General features: G+C 39.1%; 1 protein-coding gene across 2 annotated transcripts in view; it reads right to left on the bottom strand.

Annotated features, from left to right (window-relative positions):
- Window positions 1-20,834, bottom strand: part of tmem131 (transmembrane protein 131) — a 35,322-nt gene extending 14,488 nt beyond the window's left edge. For both annotated transcript variants that reach the window (XM_072439522.1, XM_072439523.1), the window contains exons 1-21: window positions 20,584-20,834; window positions 17,593-17,654; window positions 17,477-17,517; window positions 11,819-11,887; window positions 10,191-10,311; window positions 7,896-8,012; window positions 7,134-7,256; window positions 6,975-7,055; window positions 5,649-5,796; window positions 5,104-5,160; window positions 4,948-5,009; window positions 4,750-4,858; window positions 4,451-4,559; window positions 3,655-3,808; window positions 1,718-1,888; window positions 1,458-1,568; window positions 1,092-1,226; window positions 672-776; window positions 510-596; window positions 95-247; window positions 1-13 (exon numbers count right to left, since the gene is read on the bottom strand). The exon at window positions 1-13 is cut by the window's left edge and continues 63 nt beyond it. In XM_072439522.1, coding sequence (XP_072295623.1) covers window positions 1-13; window positions 95-247; window positions 510-596; window positions 672-776; window positions 1,092-1,226; window positions 1,458-1,568; window positions 1,718-1,888; window positions 3,655-3,808; window positions 4,451-4,559; window positions 4,750-4,858; window positions 4,948-5,009; window positions 5,104-5,160; window positions 5,649-5,796; window positions 6,975-7,055; window positions 7,134-7,256; window positions 7,896-8,012; window positions 10,191-10,311; window positions 11,819-11,887; window positions 17,477-17,517; window positions 17,593-17,654; window positions 20,584-20,704 — 2,149 coding nt within the window. In that variant the 5' untranslated portion in view covers window positions 20,705-20,834. The remainder of the gene's footprint in view (window positions 14-94; window positions 248-509; window positions 597-671; window positions 777-1,091; window positions 1,227-1,457; window positions 1,569-1,717; window positions 1,889-3,654; window positions 3,809-4,450; window positions 4,560-4,749; window positions 4,859-4,947; window positions 5,010-5,103; window positions 5,161-5,648; window positions 5,797-6,974; window positions 7,056-7,133; window positions 7,257-7,895; window positions 8,013-10,190; window positions 10,312-11,818; window positions 11,888-17,476; window positions 17,518-17,592; window positions 17,655-20,583) is intronic.
- Window positions 20,835-24,967: the final 4,133 nt, after the last annotated feature.

The following is a 24,967-nucleotide window of genomic DNA, read 5'->3' as shown; positions in this document are numbered from 1 at the left end:
AAATATTTGCCACCTGGAAAAGATGGAGCGGAAAGCAAATAAGTCTGTGCATAAGGACAGATGTGGCGTTCGAGATGCTCCTGGAGAAACAAACCTTTGTTTTTCGTCTGGGCTCTAGCTCGTCCTTGTTGTTTCTCAGTCGTTTGTAAAAGAAGCGGATGTCTTCAGTGAGAGAGCGAATCTGCTGCAGACGAACTTTCTGTGTGAACGAACTCTGGATACTCAGGCTCTGGTGGACCACTTTTCCCTGAAGAAAAAAAAATTAGTTTATATTATTAACTCTCAGGTGCAAGAGTAAATGTTGCTGGATAAAAAGCATACATACATTAAATAGACAGTAGCACACGTGAGAAGTTAAATAATTTACAGGGCAATTATATAATTTAATTATATGAGATGATGACAAAACTACTGTTTGCTCCAGGGCAAATAATCTTTTATGCTATGAAATGCACAGCTGTATAACTCATTTGTACAGCATACAGTATCTACTGCTTTAATACACTCACAGGAAATGAAGATGGCAAAACAATGTGTTTGGGAGAGCTGTTTAACGTGCCCACAGCGATGAGAGCTTTCACTGAGAGGGTTAAGATCTAAGGAGCAAAAAAAAAAAAAAATCAACAAAACAAAACTTTTCAAAGACTTTCTGCAGATTCGATTGTGCTGACCTCATAGTCTGTGGTTATGTGGACAGCTCCGTCGTATGTGCCCTCCAGAGCCTTAGCAACCAGCGTGACTCGAAACACTGCGTAATAACCTGATGCCAATATCGCCTTGAAAAGATATGTGTTTTAATTAACATTTTAAGTCCAAGAAAACGTGCTGTTTGGATGTGACGGAGTGGAATCACCTTAAGCCACAACATGTGCACGTTACACTGGAGAACATCAGTCAGTTGTGGTAATTATTCATTGTCAATTAATAACCAAATAGATTGAGATGCACCACAACTGGCTTGTAACAATGATGCTCCAACATTGATTCAGTTTGCAGTACACATATTCCACAATACAACTGCATTGTTTGTTGTAACTGAGAATCACTCAATTTACTTATTAGGAACACAAAAAGATCAAAGTGACAGTTACCGTTCTGTGCGGCGAAGCAGAGGCGTTCTGCAGCTCTCTGTGGCGATTCTGAGCCGCAGTGGCGTTTCCCCGCTCGGTCCTCAGCAGCTCCATCGAGAGGCTGTCTCCAGTCACCAACCACGACTTAAGCTCCAACTGAACAACGAAATGTGGGTTTGAAAACGCGTACAATTTGACTTGACAAACTAAAAGAAGAAATTGAACATCTTCAAGTTTTTTTATCAACATTAATTTGTTTGTGTTTTTTGTTCATCTTTGTTTTCTGTCATAAGAAATAAATACATCTGCACCTTCATCTACGAATACAAAAGAGCCATTCTTGTACAGTATACGGCTCAAGCATTACGCAACAACATGTACACAGACCTCTATGGGATTGCTGTTCACCACAACAAACGTGATGCTGCTGGTGTCTGTAGCGCTACGAATGCCAAAGTCCAGCAGGTTTTTCTTCAGACTGGGGGACAGGACCAGCGGCTGAACATAAACAAAGGCATGTGTTACGTCTGGGTATGGATTTTGTAAATGTATGTAAACACTGTCCAAGTTTAAATCAATTTCCTTCCATAACTGCAACAAACGGACCAATCATTTGTTTATTCGAGTTGTTCTGGTTTGAAACCCACCTCGAGGAAGCCGGTGTAGGCCCGGACCGGCAGGTGGAACTTGGATGCGTTTGTGATGAGTAGGAGGTTGCTGTCGATGTGAATGGATGGTCGGATTGGTCTGAACAAAAGGGAGAAGATGTACCGGGACTCGTGAGGCGGGATGGAGATGGGTGCGCTGAAGTTCTGCACCTGAACACAACAAAGTGAGTAGTTACAAAAAGGCTCAGAAATAGTAGTCCCATTGTAATGTCAACATTGAAAGGTTCTTTTCTTCTGTATCTACCTCTGTATCTACCTGCGTTGCATCAATGGAATTTCCCCATGTGGGACAATAAAGGATTATCTTATCTTATCTTAAACCAGCCACAAATGCAGAACTTGGTTATTGTACTGTACACTTCTGGCTTCAAGCTTGACATCTATTTTGTTAAAAGAAATTAAATATTGAGAAATATTCGTCTGGACTGAGATAAAATCGAATCTTACAATACTCTGTCTGTACAGAGCCAAGTTTAGGAGGGTTTTGCATCAAATTCAACACGCCAAAGTGGCTCATGAGACTGAAAAAATCTTTCACCATTGAGTCAGTGAGTATACTGTATCTACGTTTAATTTTGCAATATTCTCTGAGTAACATCTGTTGAAAGTTATTACTGGACTGTACTCGCTTCCACCAAAAAGCACCTCAATATAGCACTTGATCAAACTCCAGCCATTTTTAGACCAACAAAAGGATATATTTTGGGTCATTTTGCCACTGGCTAAACATGTTCCTTCACTTCCTTTTGGCCTCTTGTGACATGAAACATTTATTCCTTTCAGAATGTAAAGACAGCAACCTTTATTCATTTTGTGACGATGCTACCAAATGCATAAGATTCACAATATAAAAATATATACAGTAAAATGCTACTGTTTTGTCTTTGTCAACAATGTGGAAAACTATCCAACTTTCACACCTCCAAATTACTTGTAGTTTATTCAGTCCTTGTCAAACATCTTTATCTTTGGGACTGACACACTTTAGTGGTACTTAGTGAGAGATGTTTGAGACCATTTATCTTCATAAATCATCTTGACAGGTGAACAGAGTGAAAAACAAGGCTGACAGCCGTAGTTTTAGTCAATAAACGCATGACTTTAGTCAACCAAGAATGTCTTCAGGTGATTCAGCCCATTTGTAAACGTCTTACTCTACACAAGAGGCTTTATCAGCACAGAAGAAATACAAGTTCAGGACCTCAGAGTGCCGTGCATCTCCATCTTGAAGCCTCTAATCACTCGTTTGAAGACGGTGAGGTGAAGGTTTTAAGCAGGGAGAAAAGATGGTTTGAAAGAGGAGTCAAGGAAGCTATTTTTGTTAAAAAAGAAAGACCTTCTTTAAACAGAAATGGAGGGCTAAGGTTTAATCTTCCTGTTATTTATAATGGGTTACTGAACCCCTGGAAAGGTAGAGGACCAGGACAAGGACATTTAGATGCTAATCAGGTACTCAGGGTGGTTGAGCCAGGGTCTCACAAAGACAAAGAGGATTCTAATAGCCCATTAAGATTCTGAATAGGCTAGCTCGGTAGATACAAGGGGGGAGTTTCTGTTGAAACAAACAACTCTTTCTACTTCAGGAAGGCTCCTCCCAATGGGTGGGTCTTACCACAGAACAGTATTAATATCGGAGTTCTCGATCTAAATTCTTTTATTGGCAATGACTCTTGGATGAGAGTCGAAACGTCTATTTTTTCAAACTGAGTCCAGATGACTACAACTGAAGCTTTTTCTACTATGTCCTACTCTTTTCCTCCACACACCTTCAATGAAAATATTCAGATCAAGCACATTTTGAATACTGACGATAGCCAAGCTGCAAATTTATACTTTCAATAATCCAAATTCATATAGATGCAAGCGGACGACACCATTGCCACATATTCCAAGAGCTCACAGTGAAAGTGACTTACATTGAACATGGTTTTTGCCTCCTCTGGCAGCGACACATTATGAATCCTGATGGCAAAACTGAAGGCATTTGTGAGATAAATGGGTCTGTCCACTGGGTCGACAGGACTGTCCCGGATGTGGAACAGTGTTGCTGTGTGGTCAAACCCCAGGTATCTGCCAAAAGAAAACATTTACATAAAAGAGGTTTAGGTCCATTTTCAGCACAAAGCAGAAAAATGCACCCAATATACATTTTGACCGTTTTAATGGTTCCAGCAGATTCAATATAAAAGCAACAACCAAGTGTAGAAAGTATGAACTAGGGCTTCAAGGGACCTAAATATGCCCCGAACAGTAAGGCCAGTTTTTTGCTAACAAATTGCACAAAAGGTCTTTAGCTAGATCAAGGCCAAGTATATTTGTACTAAATGATTGTCCATGAAAGGCGCTGAATAATCTTACATTCCTAAAGTAGCGCTTTGGTTACAGAGCATGCCCACGCTGGCGCCGCACTAGCAGAGACCAGAGGAGCAGAGCGCATGAGGCGCAGTATTTCAGTTTTGTCAATGGTAAGTTTATAATTAACACTGTCAAATACCGTGTTATTACCATATTATTAAGGTATTACATGCGTTACAATAGTGTTTCAGAATAAATTGTCAGAAGGAAATCAAAACCCAAGGTATACCAATAGTAAACTATGAAGTATTTAAATATATGTTGGTGTTTTAATTTCCTAAATGAATGTATCTGTAACACACTAACATTTGAACTTTTGCCAAAATGTCAAGGGAACCTTAAGGCAAAAGGACTCACCCTTCTAACACTTCTGCTTGGTAAGGGATTTCAAGCTTGGAGTAACTCTTTTCTTTTGCTTTTACTGTTATTTTACCCAAAGTCTGATATGATCTTCTGGCTTTAGATGCTGCAAAGATACAAAAATGTAATGACAGATCAAACGGGGGATAAAATGAACTAAAAATATGCAAACCACCACACAAGAGGATGTTGTGCAAACACGCAAACCAAGGCATAAAGAAGCTCTGTCAGGACTGAGGTGGCTATGCAAATGACTAGACAGGAATTCAGATAAACCTAATAAAATAAAAACTTACCGTCGAAACTTATACTTGCTACTTTGGTATAGCTGCTTTCTCCTGCTTTAAGTGTTACTGCTTTGAAGTCTATTGTGACGGCTTCATTTGACGGTGTTGTGCGTACACTCTAGAAATAGTGCAAAAAAGTAGAAAGAAATAAGTACAAAATAATATAAACTGCAATGGCTGTTTACAAGTCAGCTAAATGCTACATACAGTTATTGGGACATCTTTGGTTCCTGAATTTAAAAGGTGTAGATTTAGCAGTTTTGGGCGATCTGTTTGAGGAAGTAGAACAAACCACAAAATTAGACAAAGTTGAAGGCAGACCATTTTCCTGTTCAGTTTCACAGTTGTCGTAGGCGGTCATACCTTGTGACCGCAGTGTGCCAAAGTCAAGCATTTCTGTGGAGGAGTATATACCAGGTGCTACAAAGTGAAAACACAGTTACAAAAGCAGCTACTTTATGAAAAAGTTATTCAAAGGTTTTAGTCACATTCTTAGTTTAGTAAGGGCTAAGCACAAGTACCAGCAACAAAGAAACATGAGGAACACAAAGTTCAATCTGTTTTAATCTCAGTTTTACCCTGCTCAACTTCAAATGTGTCAAAATGTACTACCGGATTTTCCGGACTATACCTCTTCGCACCTCTTTTCATAGTTTTGGCTGGGGTATATTTATTCTTATAAACTTATATTCCAGAGTGACTTATGTGTGATATTATTTGTTATTTTCACACTTGCAACCGCATTTCATACTCCAGTGCAAGTTATGTTTTTTTTCTTCTCTATTATGCATTTTTTGACTGGTGCAACTTATACTCCGGTGCGACTTAATAGTTAGAAAAATACGGTAGGTCTCCAGGTTGGGCCTGTTTACATGTGTGTCTTGTAAAAGAGTGAAACGGGGTCAGACCTGAGGAGACTTCTACTTCCACAGGGAGGATGATGAACTGGTCCTCAGCGGCGTTGGTTTTTATTCGGATAAACGCTGTGTGGTTGTCCGCATCTCTGGATGAGAAACTGGCTCTCATCACTCCCTTTGTTTCAAATGGAGGGATCTCCTGTAAGCAGTGCAATTGAAGCACAATAACATGCAATATAGTTGAATTAGTTCTATTGTTTAAAGCAACATGTCCACAATTGTAAAATTAATGAAATAAGTGGGAGGGTGCTGAACCTGATTCTTACTGTCTTACAAAAAAAAAAACAGAACTAGTTCATGATAAACTTAGCAGCGGTCCAAATGTAATTCACCACAATGAGTTTATGAGTGCTTTTCACTTCTTTCAGAGGCAAGAGCAAGCCCCAGGTCTTTAAACACGGCTGTCTCTTTGAGGCTACGGTGGAGCTCATTGGCGCATGTTGCCAGTTAAGCCTTTAATGGGTAGATACGTCCAGTGGCTGTCAGTAAAGCTATTTTCCCACGTATTCATGGATCTATTAAAAAATGTGGATAGGGTTATACTATCTTAACCTGTCATAAGTTGGACTAGAGGCCAGTCCATTGGAACTGCAGTCCAGAAAGTATTTTTCCCATTGAGCGCAATGTAAAAACAAACTGCTGGTTTTCCACTGACAGGGACGTACAACTTTCACAAAGATTTGATTTGTTGGCCTATTTTCAGATCATTAACTTTTACTTTTTCTTTAAAACGGCTTATTAATATTTAGCTTTGCCTCATTCTGCTCCGCTCTAGCAGCTCTCGCTCTCGTTGGTCAGGGTTATGTGAGACTAAATACTGGATTAAAAGTAACAGCTTGTTTTGTTAGTATATAGCAGCAACCTCTGTCCACAGAGCTGTTGTGCAACCTTTTGTAAACTGTAGGTGCCCTGACGGCCAAAAACCAGCAGTTAGCTTTTAGCTCTGTGGGGAAAATGTTTTCTAGACTGTAGAGGATTTTCTCGCAGTACTAATGGGACAGAGGGACAGAGTGAGACATGGGACAGAGTTTAGCGTTACAGTAAAACCAACAACCAGCATGCCAACAACACACTTCCTGCTTTGTGGAGAATAAAACTCTATAAGATGCAGACAGGACATAGTGGTTTCATTTTCACACTAAAAGCTGCTTTTACAATATAACTACGGGAGGTAAATCTGATATTACTTTTATTACATGAAAATAGCTGGTACGGTTTGGTTCTTACAGAAGGATATTTCCACAACAGTGCATGGGATAACATTGTATGTAAATGGTAACAAATATACAAAATATAATTTATAAAGCAGTGACTAACCCATAGTTTCCCAGTCCCTCCTTGTTGTCCAGTGGGGAGCTCTAGGTGCAGGTCTCCACCACTGGAGTACATCTCCACAACCTCCAGCACAGAAATAGAAATGTGTCAAAAAATGATTAACATATATTCAAAACAAAGTAAAGCAGGCCTCAGATTCACCTGCAGCGGCTCGCTGAACGGATTGTGGATATTAATGAGAGGAGAGAAGCTGCTGTTCACCGGGACGCGGGCCCCTATAAATGGACGCAGCCTGTATGGGTTTGGGATGCCAACCCCAAAAACCTAGCCAGAGAAGAGGAGCAATTTAATCAAACAGACTAATAAATACCAGTTCAGAACTTGCTTTGTATCAATCCACCTTATGTACCAAGCCGTAAACCATGTAATAAAATAACCGCGCCCTTAGCTCCTAATAAGCTGAACATTAACAATCAGTATGCATTGCTTGTGTATATATACACACACACACATATATTTATATATATATTATTTGTTTTATATGTTTACCATTTACTAATAAATGTATTATTATATTTTTTTATATGTATTTAAAATAAAGGTTAAAATATGGTGACTGAAGGCTTCTAGAATATTTAAATATTTAAAATCAATATATTATATGATTAATTTATTTAATTTTTTTTAATTTAATAATGCTACTGTTTTTACGATGATAAAAATACATTTGCAATGTTATTACATAGAATGATTGCTAGTCACACACGACTGCTCTGTCTGCAGAGGGCGTGTGAAACAACCTGGTTGCTCAAGATGTAGAGCAAAGAACCAAAACCAAAATAATACAGCTAGTAGTGCTTATAAGTCAACTAGTAGTGAGTACTTCCTTGTTGCAGGCATTAGTTTTGGTTTATACGGCTACTATCTATGAAAGTGGGCACGCCCTTAAAATGCTATTAGTACCTGGTATGTGAACACTCCATGATGCGAAGTATTAATAAATAAAGTGTTTTCAACATTTCCAACTACTCGAGCCAGAAAAACAACATCAAACGATGTGTTTCCTCCTGGGGGGATTATCTACAGACAGAAGAGAAAAGAAAAGACAAATGATTAGAATGTAGTAACCTCCATCACCCCAGACAATACCAGACCCTAGAAGTGTCCGCACAAACACATTACAGCATTAGCAGTTTGGTGGAGTGTCTGTGGCGTCTGCTAGTGACAGTCAGAGTTTTTGTAATTAACTGGGTAGTTTTAAAGCAGCAAATTGTAAACTTGTTCACAATTTCTCCTACTATGCTTGGACTTTGATCATTTTGATGAAAACTAACTTATATAATTATTGAATGTATTTCAATTTATTCAAAAGAGAAAATGGTTATAATTCATCCTTTAGAACCTACAGGTTTGTAACTGATTAGAGCGATAATTGTGATCATGATTATGTTGCATTATGTTTCAATTTGTTTTGCCATATATGCCATATATTTAAGAGTTGACAGCTTTTATTATTGGCTTGACCAATTATTACAAAAACATGAATAGTACCATTAAAGGTTTATCTTATCTTATTCTCAAAGCTACATAAAAACAACAAATAATTGAAATGGGAATTTTGTTTCACAAAGCTCAAAGCACAAAAGCACCACTTTTACTCGCTGCACAAGCTACTTCACACTTCTCGAAAAATTCTGAGGAAGAACGCAAAGATGAGTCACAATTTTTCTTGACAAATGAATGATAGAGTGAAATCCTTGTGTAACCACTGTTAAAAGCCCTCTCTAGCGAATTCAATACTGTATCAAATGTGTAAACTAAAGTATGTATAATGTCCAGAGGGGCAGGTAATTTGTCATCTTCAAACAAAACATGCCCTAAAGCTGGAATGGGAAACTTTTTTTAGCTCGAGATCTACTTTTTGGGTTGGCAAGACCTAGATATCTACCAGTAGATTTATATTATGGGTGTAAGGACTGGTGTTTATCGGGGTCATACATATTGATCCCAGATTACATAGATCTATTTCAACTAAGCGCTAAAGAAACAGAAATAAAATGTATACAAATCTACACCATCAAATTGGTAAAGGCATATTTGTTAAATAGTTTGAATTTGAAATATTTATTTGACAGCAATGGGCTTTTATAAGATACAGGCGCTGATTAATATTAGGCCTATAATGCCTCTTCCATTCATTTATCATATAGTCCCAAAAATACTGCACCAGCCCATCTGTGCCACACTTTATCAGAGAGCTCCTTACTGCAGCTACTGCATATGATAGTATGTTGGTTGGAGGTTATGTTAATTCATTTTAGCTCAGTCATTTTGCCCGTTTATTTTGTGAGGACAAAAATCTAAAAATTTTCACTGTATGTATTTTGATACCATATCCACAAACTGAAATACAATCTCACACAGAACCACTCCATTCGCTGTCAACTATGTCCTCTTTCAGTTTAGTTTCCAAAGCCCTAGATTGCAGTAGCTTCCTTAAATGACTTTAGTTAACTTCATATCTCTCATACACTGTGTAAGTAAAGGCAGAAAACAGGTATTTCCTGAACAAGGGAGTGTTCACCAACACAAAATCATATCCGCAGAAATCAAAAATGTTTCAGATTTTCAAGCAATGATTTTACAACAAAGGCCTGATTTCCATTCACAATATTTGTTGCACAATAAAAAAAAAAGAAGTCTTATTTTTCTGATAAATGTTTACGTAAGTGAAGTATTCTCTGTTGACAATACGGTACATCCTGAAATGGTTTAATAGTTAATGGCTTACTTAATACAGCCTCTCCAATCATAGGCACACTGCAACCGCACCAAGCTGTCATGCTGGGACATTTGTCTAAGGACAGGGGATGCTGGTGCTGGGACATTTGTCGTCTAAGGACAGGGGATGCTGGGACATTTGTCGTCTAAGGACAGGGGATGCTGGGACATTTGTCTAAGGACAGGGGATGCTGGGACATTTGTCTAAGGACAGGGGATGCTGGGACACTGCCAAGTCCCTATGGACATTGTTTAATCTGTTTTTCACTGTGGCCCTCCAACGCAACTGCTGTTGTGATTTTGGGCGCTACAAAATTGAATTGAATTGAAATCAAACGGTATTCCTCACTAGTAAGTAGGAGGGGGCTACTGTTGACAAATTGGGCAGTACTTCTGAACATTGAACAACCAAATTAGATTTGGAGGCAACTTGTCTATTGGCACTGCAATCACCAAACCTCATGACAATGTACTTACCCTATTTTGGAAAAAGGATGCATGAAAATGTGCCGTTGTTGCTGATATTGATATCAAACTTATTTCTTCTGAGCTTGGATTATGTAAATAAACTTTCTCCATTTTGGGCATTCCAACAGGCCTGTAAACACAAGACACGAGGTTAGAACAAGCTTCACTGCTGATGGTTCAAACTGTAAAAGAAAATGTATTACTACTGGATTTTATACAGCATCTTTTAAAAGAGACTCAAAGTGCAAAGTGCTTTACATTGCAGTATTAATTCCCTCTACTCAGATAGCTGTTACTGTAGCCACAGCTGCCCTGGGGTAGATTGACAGAAATGAGGCTGCCAGTCCGCGCCATCAGCCCCTACAAGCACCACCAATCCCTCACACACAAGAGTGAGTAAAGTGTTTCTCCTAAGGATAATGTTGTATGGGCTTTTATAAACAGTCCTCAGAGCGGACAAAGACATATTAGGACTACAACCCTTTCCCTATAGAATCACTGACAGAAGCTTTCAATGGCTAAATTAGTGGAAATGTATTATTTGGCTTAAACCAAGAAGCAATTCAGATTTTTTCATGTTCCAATATTTTTCAGGTCATTTATGGACCTTCTAAAACATCAGATTTTTCATTTGTCCACAAGTGATCGATTACATAGTGATTATTTTTTTAAAGATCAAGGATTGAAAAAGATCATTTGCATACTCCGCCCTAACGCCAGCTCAGCTCACTGCACTTTGCATGGCTGTCACTCCATTTTCCCTCAAGCTGTTTGAATGTTTTATCAACCTATTACAAGATAGACATTTGTTTTATTTTCCTTCACTTGCTGGTCATTGCTAGAGAAGAGTAGAGCTCGATAAAATGATCTCTGCTAAGAAAATGTTTTCTCTCTGTGGGCCATCAGGTGTATGGCAAGTGGATGGTTTGAGGTGGATGGTTTGAGGTTCTAGGTCATACTCCCAGACGCACTTCTCTATTCATTGTATTTCCATAATAAATATTCAATAAGTGATCACATCTATTGCTATGTTTCCATGAAAATGTACGTTAAAACAATATTCATTCTCACTGACCCCTGGTGATGTCATCTGAAATGCAGCAATAGTTTACTTTAGACCTTTACAAATGTTCTCAAAGGTTTGTGATTAAGTGATAATGCAGCTGGTCGAGCTGAAATGTGCACATTGAAATGGAATATTGTTGCTTTTATATATTTCGACAAGCTGACTGCAATATAGTATGTCAGGAAAAATCTAGATAATTTTACTTGGTCATTCAGTCCTTAACTTGAGCCACTGCGTGCACTACTCAGGAAAAGAAAGATGGCTCTAACTAAAGTAACTACACGGACCGGTACTCAGAAGTGAGAGCATGTAAGTGAAGTTAGGTCGCAGGCACAGGTGTGCACACAGGGCGGTCAGGGTGGAGCAGGAGCCTTAAGTCACCTACATTACACATGACATGACATGGGTTTGGTTCAGCGAATACCAGAGATCTGGTTAATGCTTTAGGTATGCCATCACCGCATTGGCTTAACACAACAGGCTGAATCTAGGTGTGGCTCAATAACAATATTAAAATAACACCCAGAGTCATGTTTTAAGGTGATCACAGATATAAGAATAAACTGCTTACTGTTCATGGAAGTCCAACATCGGAGGTTCAAATCGTATAGGGCGGCAGTTCCCTCGATGCGGGGATGTGCTACAGAAAAGAAAAAGGTACGTCAGGAAGAAGAAAAGTGCAGGAGAAGTCGCCTCCATGCTGGAGTGGTTCAGGCAAACGAGACTCGAAAAACACGGTCTTGTCACTTTCTTTCTTTTTTACAAGTGTCGATGACAACCAAGAACCCGTCCCATGCATAGTTGCCCATTTCCGTATGTAAAGTTTTCGCAGGTGTCCATCGCAAAAGCAAAACACCGCGACACACAAAGGCTGTCCTGTATGATGTTCAATCACTCACGGCGAAGCAATGCTCAAGTGTGCATCGGCTGAGCACTGACTGTAGGATGGACACAACCCACCAAACCTGTTGGACGACAGGTGTAAAGCAACAATAAGCTGCACGGTGCCTGAAGAGGAGCCAGCCTTGTCTTTGGTACAGGCAGACTCGGTGTAATGAGAGACTTTATGTAAAACATATGCAAAAGTTCATTAATGATGCAGGTACAGTCCAAAGTGACAGAGTGACACAATTAATCATCATAGCCATAGTCACCTACAATATTATTATTTAAGATCTCAGAGACACAAAACCTAGTCACAAGGAGTTATTACCCTTCAAGTCTATAAGGGAGGGCATCAGGTACATTTCTGCAAGCTATGAAGCAGATCATTATGGTTTATGGTGGATGTTCCAGAATGGAAAAGTCAAAAGGGAAGAAAAGAAGTATTACTTATATGATTTGAGGATGTATTACTTTAGTGAGGAAAAGTTCCCTGTTATCATTACAATAATGATTCATCCAAAGTTTAAACATGAATGTAAGACATTACAGGTGTTGGCAATCATATTTGTATTTATAGTGTAAATTAGGCAAGTTTTAGCCCATAATCCAATGAGGTTCATTTGGTTTTCTAATTTATTTGAAGATTATTTTTCAAAACCACTGCATGTTTTTCCATACCTGAATATCAACCGCTTACTCAGTTTCGCCCTTATTTACCATATGGTTGCTAGGTAACGGTTAGACAACAATTACCTCTATGTATATCACATTTGCTGACTATGTCCAACCAGCAAGTAAAATGATTAAATCAAAATTGTCAAACTATGGAAAACAAAGGGAAAACAGCTAAACATTTTGCCAATGAAGTTTCAGTGAAATATTTAATCTAATTACTTTGTCATACACTTTAATGTTAAACCCCATAACAATAACATGATACTGGTCATTTAAGTGTCTAGCTTTAGTAAAACTGGTTTCTTTTTCCACTGTGAAAGAAGTCTCAAATAGAACTATTGTACAAAAATGAAAACGTGAATAAGGATTTCTGACTGAGGGAAAGGCAGAAACGGTTGTTGATGTTGTAGTGGTGGTGTCATTACTCCAACATTACCCGGGAGTCAACGGCTCGGCTCAGATCTATTTCACCCATTTACTACAACACGGTCTACGTGTACGAAGGAAGAACAATGGCCACAGCAGTTGAGCTCAGAGCAGACAGGGATGGATGTCTCTCCCGGGAGGCACTACTGTAACAAACCCACACGCCTCTGCCAGCCCACACGCATCACAATAAAACAACTGCTGGCTACATTCTTTTAGGATTAAAGATGTCCATGAGTTGGCGGTGCAAAAGTCACAGTGAGGTGTGAAAAAGGCTGTTAAAATCAAGGCTTTAAAAAGGCAAGGTCAGTGTCAAGGAAAAGATGGTGAAATGATTAAGACCAATGATGCCAATTTCACTCTAAACAAACTAAAATATTAGTTTTACTCAGGGATGGGTTAAAGGCAATATTTATTCGAGTTTAGATTTTCTTGACCCTGTGACGATTTGGCTATCTGGATGAAACGTTTCGTTAGGGTCAGGGTCTAAAAAAACTTATCTTTTTCTACAATAGAACCCACACTGAGGGATTACACCGATTTGGCTATCCGGATGCATATATTGTGATTCGTGTTCTGATTAATATTCTGTTTTTCAGCTCTAGTCTTTAATACAAACACAAGACGTCTACTTGTCCTCACCTACTCCCATTAGCTGGCAGAAAAATAAGATAATATTAAGCTACTATGTGCTCAGGAAGTGAGATAAAATGATAATTTCACTGTGGTTCTTGGGGCAGTACTCAAAATGATAACAAAAAATGATAGTCATAGAGTTGGCAATACTAGTATCATTACAAGATGCCACATTGCAATACTTTTACACTACTTAAATTCATCAAAAAGTACAGACAATGGACAACCTGCTGACCACTGCATTAAGCAGGCTGTGAAATAGACGAGGGCCCGGGGCCCGCAAGCAGTTGAATCTCCGGTGAGCCCGCGGTTTGAAATAGGAAGGGGCCCGCCGTGCCCCTCCTCGAAAATAATCAAGATTTAACTAGTAATTTGGCCATATTCGGGGCATTTTCATCGCTTAAGTTTCGTTTTGTCAGACTTTGCACGTCTTCTCATTTCTCATTGGCCGAGCGGTCTCCGTGATGTAATATCGATGAAAGCGGGCATCTGATTGGCCGCTGCGTTCGTGTTGCGTTCACGTGTCCTCGGAAATGCCCGGTCTAATTTTAAAATCACGTCCTACAAAATAAACTACTAACATATTATGTTAGTAGTTTATTTTGTAGGACGTGATTTCATATATTCCACAAGATCTCCTTGTGTCAAATGCTGTAAACAGTATTTATATTGTATATAAGAAAAATTATTATATTGAATTAAACAGTTTTAAAGATCATGATCTCTGGTTTATATGATTCAGTATTTGTGCTCTTCATATCAAATAACAGATAAAAGTACTTTAAATTGTTTTACATGGTAATAACCAGGTTTAAAACAACACATTTATTTATTATTATTATGCCGCGCGCGCTTGTGGGCCCCTGAAATTGCTTGGGGGCCCCTAACTTTGAAAATCTATTTCTCAGCCTGTTAAGACTAAAACTCCTGAGCTGGAAAAGTTAGTTATTCAAATAAAATGTGTTCTGAAATTAAGGGCATTGTGATGTGAAAACAAAATGCAAATCAGTGCATTTTATTATTCTACACCATAAACATTTGGTTAACTTTTAAGGGACACGGTCCAAATGTGATCACCGTGTGTTGTGAGCCACTGTGTCCATGTCATTTCCCTAGTGGATCAACAAAGTTTCTTAGTTAAAGTCTAAGTTGAGCTCTCAAACGTATCTTATTTCTGTACATTGTAAAAGGCCTGAGCAATTCATAAAATTCAAGATTGGGCTACCCCAAATAAATTGTCTGTTTGCTGTAACCCGAGTCAATATTTTTCATCTGGCTTGGTCGGTAGGCAAATTCTTATTTTTTTTTACTTTGAAGGCAAAAAAAAGATCCAAATTTTGTCATTTTTTGAGTCGGAGTGACCACCAGGGGTCAGGCTTCAACAGTCAATGACGGAAAACGTCACTCTCAACCCGATCGAGAAACTAAAGCTCACGATTTTAAGATATTTCAATCGACCTTTTGTACGCCGCTATCCTTTATTTTGGTAGCTAAGACGAGCGGGGGGAACATGCGGGGGACACGGGCGCCGCCATGTTTGTTGTGATGACGCTTCTGGGCGTGTTTCAATCCCATAATGCATCTGCGTAAGTCAAATTTCACACCTTGACAGAGAAACACATGTCTTATGCAAACTACAGTGGCGCCGACTGAGGCATACCAAATTGGTTAATGCAAAATGACGACTTCCACGCGCGCATTACAGATGCATGTGGAGGACTGAAAATAAAGACATGCGTTAATTGCGAAGTGTGGTAACGCATAAAGACCTGCATTTGTTGCGTGGTGTGTAGCAGTCCTTTCAGATGAAAGACACATTTATCAGCACGAGGTGAGCCGGCGAATTAATTGAAAAATAAAAGGTTTAGAAGTTTTTTCAACAAAATGCTGATATTTTTATTTCAGTCGGCTAGTTTCAAAATGGGCCGGTAGGGTTACGGCAAACAGACATATTATTTGGCCTAACCTTGTCAATTACATGTTCTGGCCCTCAAATGCCACATTTTTAATCTCTATACACTATAATATTACAGATAACAAAACATAACAAAAGTGAGTAAGTAAACGCATAAAATAGTTGTGATGTGAATTATGAACCAAATAATTGTGATAATGATTTTTTTCCATAATTGAGCAGCCTATGCTTCTATTCTTCTTACTTTCCCTTCCAACTTGTCAAATATTTGTCACGTTAGCATAGACAGGACCACAAGGCGGTCAAATCTGTGCAGTCTTAGTAGGGTTAGCGCTGAGGAGCTAATACTTAGGGCTCGTAATTGGAGTAAGTGCAGCTCATGCCGTCTCTTGGCCTCTTCAGCTGCTTCTGTCCAGAGTCAACCTGAACTTTACATGGGGTCCCAAACCAACAGCCCAACAAACAAGTTTAAATTCCCCCAAACAAACACAGATTTACGTGCTTATATTGACCAAATACAACAAAAGGTATTTGGCTTTTGCACCTGCCAAGTTTTATATTCGGGCTGCCATTAATTATATTTTGGTTGTCAACTAAAGAGCTAGTAATGTTTTTGTTATTCTGTTGTTTCTTCAAGATATTTTATTAAAATTGTACCAGATTAAAGTATATGAAAAAGAAAATATTGTTCTTTTGCCATTTGAAAATACTAATCGCTCAGTTCAGCTTTGTGATAAAACCTTTTAGATGTCGGTTTAATGTTCAGTTAGCAATTATTGATTACATGTTGCAGCCCAATTTGGTATACGGTAATTATAAACATTATGAATTGAAATTGAGATTTGAGAAAAAGGTAAAACTTATGACATACAGCCTTCCTCAAATATGAACGTAAAAGAGAAGGGAGTGGTTGAGTTATGTCTGTACAAGATAAACCTTTTATGGGCAAGAACGTGGAGCACTTACATACAGCAGACGCCATACACTGCAATTAGACAGAACAAGACAGGAGTAACCATCCTCAAGAAACGCGTAGAAGAGTAGAAGAACGGCATGTCCTGGTTTGGTGTTGAAATGATGATCGAATCCTGGTTTTGGTTCGGGTTTGAGTATAAAATCAATCTATTTTGTTCTGGTTCAGTTAGTAGATTTGTCTAAAACAAGTCCAGATTTGCGTGCTATTCAATTCTTTAAGTTCAAAGTATATATGACAAAATCCGACCAAATTACAGGAAGTAGAGTTCTACAAGCTTTTGTGATGTAACAGTTGTGGAATACCTCAAATAGTCATCTTTGCCAAATATTATTTGGCCATGTCAAACCAGGAAGTGACACTATAAAACAAACCATTCTCTCATTCTATCATTTTTTTTATTTTTATTTCCGGTATAGCGTAAAACACATACTTTGAAGACGTAAAACTACAGTCGGTGACGGGAAATTCCCCTTTTTAGTTGGCTGCCAACCGCCATTAAAAGTAAAACAACAACAAGTCAGATTCTGCATAATATGTGGAAACCATCGCACAGTGAACAACTTCTTTGCAGCTGATGATACAACAGAAGTCCTTGAGACAGCTTCAAACAACAACCAGTGTAATGTATAAAGAATCCATACATCCATGACGTTGCCAAAATAATACATTTAAGTTTCTCCAGATAGAAGTTGATGTGAGAAGTAAGCAACACCTACCTTTGTTGATGATATAAACTAAAATCAATGTCAGAGTCCGCCTGAAAAAAGAGAACAGTTAGACAGATAATAGATATTGCACATGTAGTCGAGGTTAGGTAGTCCATAGTAATTACCTGTAATAGACTCCCCTCACCAAAATGTAGAACTTCTAAGATTGTGTCTGATTGTATAAATGCTGTGGAGACAAAAGAGACGTGTTGGTACAATTTTATGCACATGTCTGACTACCATATTAATTAGCTGCATATTGTACAAATAAGTTCACAAATAGTTCATTATCTTAAATGTTATTAGAAGAGCAGTGCTCCCATCAATTCTGTTTTTGAACAATGGCACATTCTAGATTCAATTGTACAATCCCCAAATTCTGTAAATAAAGAATGATAGCATGGATAGACAAGAAATAAAAATAACAAATAAAATCCTGTACACAGCGCAGGAAACTATGCATGTACTTTTTCAAATTCATTCATTCACATCATTACATTCAAGTGGGGAACTTATCGAAACTACAGTGGCTAGAGAACAGATTAAAAGTAAAGCCAATTTATTTACAGACTATCAAGAACAGTCTAAATTGGGTAAGACAAAATGACAGCTGCCTGAGACGTATGCTTGATACGAGTAAATTTATATATACAAAAAAGTATATTCCTATGATAGATGGTGATGTGAAGATTGGGGAATGGGCAATATATGGGTCCCAATATCGAGATCAGAGTTTTTCCAGATCTCAATATCAGTCTGATATAAAAAATGTAGCTGAAAAACTGGCAACAATATTTTTCCAAGCTGCAAACATCTGTGTGCTCATGTACGATTCCCAGTTTGTTATCAGGGCAACAATTATTTTTATATCGCAGATTTACAAAAAACATGTATTTATTTCTACAAAAGTAAAAGGCCAATTTGTGAATTAACATATATTTACTATGGGTTTTATTGGCACGTGCTGAAGTGTGTGTCTTATTTGAGGTTCAGGTTCAGCAGAAAACTTGCATGGACCATAAACCTAACCAAAAGAGCTGAAATATCATTTCATACTAAAGTTTGGGAAGTGACATTAGTTTCCGTCTATTTTAGGGCATTTTAACATATTTAACTAAGAATAAATATGTTATTCTACAATATTCTAATTTTGCAAAACAATTTTTGCAATATTTTCAATTTTGATATATCTCCACCTCTATGGCGCTCACAAACGTGACCACTAAAAGATAAGAGTGCATTTGAAGTTTAATCTTGAGTTCTTTCTGACTAGACTAGGGACAACCATGAAACACGTGTCACAGGCAATATATATACTATCTGTTAAGTCTACTCACAATGTATTCACTGACACAAAACAGAAATTTCAAACAATGTGGTTTGGACAATTGTTACGAAAACTTCCTGCAAAGCTAAACTAGAAAATAGAATTACTTTTGCTTTCACCAAACAGGGAAGCTCATCTCTGACACAAACAACATCAAACCATTAATGCTTTTGAACCAAAGTTTGAAAACAAATCCAGCATTTGTAATTAGCCTTGACATGTAGTGACAAATTAACTGCGACAGAAAAGTAAACGGTGCTTGTTAGGACAGAAGTGTGTGTAAGTGTGTGTGTGTGTAAGTGTGTGTGTGACCTGTGTTCCTCGGAGTATATACATTATCCTCAATGTGGCATCCCTGAACTTACAATGAACCCGGTTTGATGATTTCCAGTGTCATCTCCTACTCTCCCACCCTCAGATCGAGAAATGAAAGAAGAAAAAATGCTTTGAACGCCTTTAATGTATTTTGCGATAAGAGGTGGGAGATGAAGAATTTATAATATTGCAAACTTACAAGATTGAATATATTGTCTATAATTAAACATCTTAAAATGGTATGTATGTATTTATTACATTGTATTTAACTAGGTAAAGAAAATTAAACATTGAGATTGAAATGTCTTTTTCAAGAACGATCTTGGCCAAAGTGAAAGTGCAGAACACGTCATAAAATACACCCACACGTTTCCACTGAAATTAAAGGAATATCTTGGAAGAGATAAAAGCAGACATTTGAAAGTCTAAAGAATAAAGTCTGGCGGTAATGTAACACTTGGAGAAGGACTACGACAGAGTCTGAGGACTACGAAACGTCTGAGGAATAAAGTCTGGCGGTAATGCAACACTCGGATGCCAACCGCCATAAAACAACAACAACAACAACAACAACAACAACAACAACAACAACAACACTTGGAGAAGAAGAAGAAGAAGGCACAGCCAAAGTTTTGTAGGATCTGATGGATTCTACTATTACCAGATTTTAAGGGAAATATCATATATAATATCTTTCTTATAACGTCTGTATTATTGTGGATTAGCAGACAACAAGCAGGGTATTGAACACTTCTCACATCTACACTTTTCAGATGATATGTTTGCAGATATCCCAAAACATTTGATGAAGTCTATCGAGTATTGATAAGCGCTTGGGACGTGTTGCTCCACTTTGGCACTATTGTAAACAACGTAAGGGCGCACGGGACACGTTTCAGAGTTGGCACAGTTTATCACAGCCATGTCAGTGAATGGCAAAAGTATCAGGGTGATCTGACAAGATCTGCTGCAACATGTCACTTTGACCACTCGACCAATCACACACGTACAAAAAACTAGCCACGTTTGCATGCGTTTCACTTTGAGTTTTATGTGGAAGCTCGTTAGTCACTTTTTCTTCAAAGTGTGTCTGACAACTTCTCGTTCCCGTGGATTGAAGTCATGCATGTGTTATGGAGCGATCCGTTTTAAACCGGTAGAAAGTTGTCCAATGTCTTTTGTGGAATAACCTACAAGTCCAAATAACGACGAGTTCTGGATGGGACAATCATAAACAGTTTTAACCTTTGACAGCAGTCAGCATTAGCTTTATGTACAGGGTACTGCTAACAACAGAGAAATGTTACAAGGCAAGTGTAAGTGCAAGTTTAGTGTAATAAATAATGTGAGCGAGGGCCACAGCGGTGGTAAAGTGGCCCGTTAAAGGGAAGCCTGGTCCTGAGCCACACTTCACCACAAATGTCTACGGAAGTTAGCACAAGCTAACGCACAGAGCTAAGTTAACGTTACAAACCTTGTTGGTTTGCCCGCGTCGTGTGAATAAAAGCAATAAATAACATCCGCAGCAAAGCGACGAATGATGCTCTTGTTGTTATTAATTGGCGAGAAGTGTGGGTTCTTTCTTCACTCGCCATTTCTGTAAATCATTAGTTAAGATAAAAGCCGAGCAAATGTGAGGACATGCCCGTGTAAACCTCTGCTGCGTCTGTCAATCATAGCGAAGAAAAGCTCCACCGGGCAAAGCCACTGCAACAGGAAGCGGCCGCGGTCCACTTCCGCCGCACCGTGTGATACCGCCTGCTGCCGCGTACTGCACTGCCGCGTCAAGGCGCGCGCACGCGCAGGGAAGACAGCGCCCTCTGCTGTCCGAAAGAGAGAGCGCTCAAAGAAAGAACCATTCACTCACATGAGTTCACTAGGCAATTTACTGTACCTAAGTGTGCTGAAAGTACTTTTCACCCAAAAAAATGTATGTGTACAGTTAAAGTATTATATCAATGACAATAATAAGGCAGACAATATAGTTAAATTACCAAGACTTTTTGTTTGTATATATTTAGAACATTTTCTGTGTAGTAGCCTATATCAATTATAGTGTTTGTATGCTTTGACCTTCAATCAAAGGAGTGTCTTCTAATACATTGGACTAATGCATTAGTCCAGTTATTATCTTAAGTGCCGGATCCTAAATGAAAATTGTGAATGTTTAACAATTATAAGCCCATAGACCATAAGAATGTTGATAAACCAAGATAACAGAAGCTCTGGGATCTTATCAACAGAAAATGATATAATGAAGAAAAGAGAGAGTTTTCATTATCTTGTTGAACAGTGGGGCAAAAAATATATTAAGCCATTGTTGATAATGCCTTTTTTACAGTGAAGCAATGTCAGGAATATTTGTAAAATTTGAGAATGTAACTATTAGTAGTTTTGTTCTTGCTCCCATTTTTGTTTACAGTATGCACTGCAACAGCAAATCACACTTTGTCTGTATGTCCTTCAAGTAATTATGTCTTTACAAACGAATTTAAGTAGACTACCAGATACTAGAATTTAGAATTTATTTAGAATTTGGAGTACACTTGCTGCATATATAGAAAAATCTGCACCAGCAAAAATAATCCTACATTTAGATATTAGCAGTGAACTATTTTTTATTGAACATTTAATAAATTATGTATTTATTACTAAAACTAGAATTGTTGGTGTAATCCCTAATTCGCCCAGGAGTGTGTTCCATTGTAGAAAAAGATTCAGTTCTTGAAAAAAACCCGATACATTTCAACTCTCATCAAAAAGTCATTCTCAACCCTAAATAATGATTAACCCAGAAGATGGCATAAATCTCCATAGATTAGTTTTGAAATTTAAACAACTCAAACGTCAAGGCAGTTTTCTTTACGTCAGAGTTCCTCCATTAGATCCACAGGTCCAAAGTGCTCTTCACAGTGCTTTGGTCAAAGCTCTTTTCTCTCCACAGCTGAAGTCCTCATTGTCCCTGTGGGTCTGGGTTCATCTGGAGAGCCGCATCTGGAGAGCCGCATCAGGTTTCCTTCCTAAACAAAAGTCAGTTTGTGATTAGACTTGACTTCAGAGCAACAGCAGATTCCACGGACTGAAACCTTCTCAATCCAAACATGTACAATTACAAAAACATGTACTTTATGTTGTGCCGCTCGGTGGTGGAGAGGATGGCACACGTGCGCTCCTAGAGTTTGCTGTCCTTCCACAGTCTCATCCCCATGTCACGTTACACTGTAATTAAAGCAAAACAAAAGGAACAGTACTTTAACTTTGCAGAATAATATAGGTAAATACACCTACATGTTTGGACTTGGTAGAGATGTCGGTGATGTATACATTTCTTCTCTTGCAGACACTGGCAGGAAGTGATCTGGAAACTGGACTTGATTTCCTTTAATTAAATCAAACGAAAGGTGAAAATATAAAGCATGTTTGAGTTCAGGACATAACTGGAGGAGAACTAAACTAGACTCAACTGGAATGTTACAAAAATGATCCAAATGTTCCAAACTGCAGTGAGAATACCTGTGTCTCCTGCTGACTTCAGGACCAGGGCGCCCTCTGGTGGTGCTTCAGTGCAGTGGATGATCCCATGGACAGTTCCTCATAACAGACACACCTCTGTGGAAATGATTAATTATTCCATTTTTAAAAAAAGAAATAAGTTGTAAACCAGGAAATTAAGGATTCGCTCTGACTCCAGCCTTAAAATGCACTTATTATTATGTTACTAAAATATACTAAAATACAACAATATCAAGAGAAATTGGGAGTGTCCCACGGGCTGATAAGTCTGTGGACAAACCCAAATCTACACATGATATAATTCATCACAAAATCAAAATGCAATCTCCAGAGAGAAGTACAAATACCCATGTACATTTGTACACTACTCCTACATTGTATTTCAAAAACACAACAAGAATCAATGACTCAGAGAGTGTCCCACCAACTGTCGAGACAGTGGACAAACTCAAAGCTGCACATTTTGTAATGAAAGAAAATTAAAATAAAAGTACAATCTCCAGAGAGACAACCTTCTCCCACTTCCCACGGGAAGTGGGACAGGCACACCGATGACCACTGTCCATCTCGCGTCCGTCTAAGGGAGTCGGATCCCTCCTTCACTGTGGAAATCCTCCAGGTTTCTACTTTTTCCCAAGGAGGTTTTGTAGTTTTTCCTGCTTTCCTGCTTTTCTCCGGCTTCCTCCCACTGTCCAAAGACAGGCATGTGTTAGGCAAAATTGGTAACTCTAAATTGGCCCTAGTGAATGAATGTGAGAGTGCATGATTGTCTGTAATGTCTATGTCTCTGTGTTGGCCACTGTCCAGGGTGTACCTAAGGCCCAAGTCACTGGGATAAGCTCCAGTCACCCGCGACCCCGAAAGGGAACAAGCGGTAGAAAATGAATGAATGAATGAAAACACAATGCAGTTTATAAGGATATGAAACAGTTTATGTAAATAACTAAATAAAAACATAAAAACAAATTCATGTGGTATTTACAATCTAGTAACAGATTACATAAACTATGTTTTGTATCACACTTTTGAGTTTTTACAAATCCTGTGTCAACACATATCTACTACTAGAAAAAAATTGAATATAGAAAATACATAATAGATGTAAAAACTATGTACAGGAATTCAAATCGGCAATTAATTTGGAGTTGCCAAGCCCAGCGTCTCAGAGGCTGAACTCGGTCATTGTCAGAGTCTTGGAAGTGCCAGTCGACCCCAGACAGCCCAGCAGGGGTGGAGGGGGCGGGGTCAGACAGCCCAGCAGAGGTGGAGGGGGCGGGGTCAGACAGCCCAGCAGAGGTGGAGGGGGCGGGGTCAGACAGCCCAGCAGGGGTGGAGGGGGCGGGCTCTTCCTCGTCGTCTTCATCCCTGTGGTTGGATCCGCCGAGAGACAGAAAGTCCAGAGCAAGACCCACAGGGGGATGGCGAGGAGCAGGGGGAGAGGAGGGCACAGGGAGGGCAGCAGCCAGAGAAGGAGAACGATGCACCACTTCCGGGCTGGGCGGTGGAGACCTGTGGTAACAGCCGGGAATCTCCTCCGGAAGGAAATGCTGGTCATCGTCTTCCTCATCGCTGTCCTCTTCATCCGCTGTCCTCAAGTCGACTGCTGTATCCAGAGTCGACTTCCAAGTCCCCCTGGTCCACCGAGATGTTGAAGACATTCAAGGCAGGAAAGTCGTCAGATACGTTCAGAACGTCCAAGTTGGCAGAGACGTCCAAGTCCCCCCAATCCTCCAACATTTCCGTCCAAGAGTCCTCCAAGCTCCCATCGTCCACCAAAACAATCTGACCACCTTCCGGCTGCAACTCCCCCACAGCAGGAGGGTCCCCCGGAGCGTACCACAGGTCCGGAGCCACTGCAACATGAACAACAGGAACAACAATTACAAATCTATTCTTGTTTTATAAGTGTCAAACATCTACAGACATGTCCCACTGCTTATGTCCTCAGACCTGAGGATATAGCTCAATGGGACAGATTATGCAATACGACAGGATGGACAAACATTTCAGGGACATGTAAAAGCTGCCATTTTATGATAACAAAAATATATTTTCTTAAATAATAATCATGTTCATACTTTTTGGTCCAAATAAATAATTAATGTGCTGGGATGAGTCAAAATGACACATTCTGACATACAAACAAAGTCATCATTTTATGGATAAAAAACATATGGTACATGTAATAGTGCTTTTTGAATATTAACTGGATTATTTATTAACATTGTAAATGGCTTGCTTATGCAAGCGACAGCCTCGGCTCACCTAAACCCCGGCCCCGCCCCGGCCTCACCTCCGCCCGGGCCTCACCTCCATTAACCACCGCGGGTGCTCAAACGTGTCAC

Source organism: Eucyclogobius newberryi, unplaced genomic scaffold, assembly GCF_026437365.1.
Source record: "Eucyclogobius newberryi isolate DKJ021-1_F unplaced genomic scaffold, fEucNew1.0.hap1 SCAF_9, whole genome shotgun sequence".
NCBI lineage: Eukaryota > Metazoa > Chordata > Actinopteri > Gobiiformes > Gobiidae > Eucyclogobius > Eucyclogobius newberryi.
Note: the sequence above shows the minus strand (reverse complement) of the source record. Positions and strands in the feature narration are given on the sequence as shown.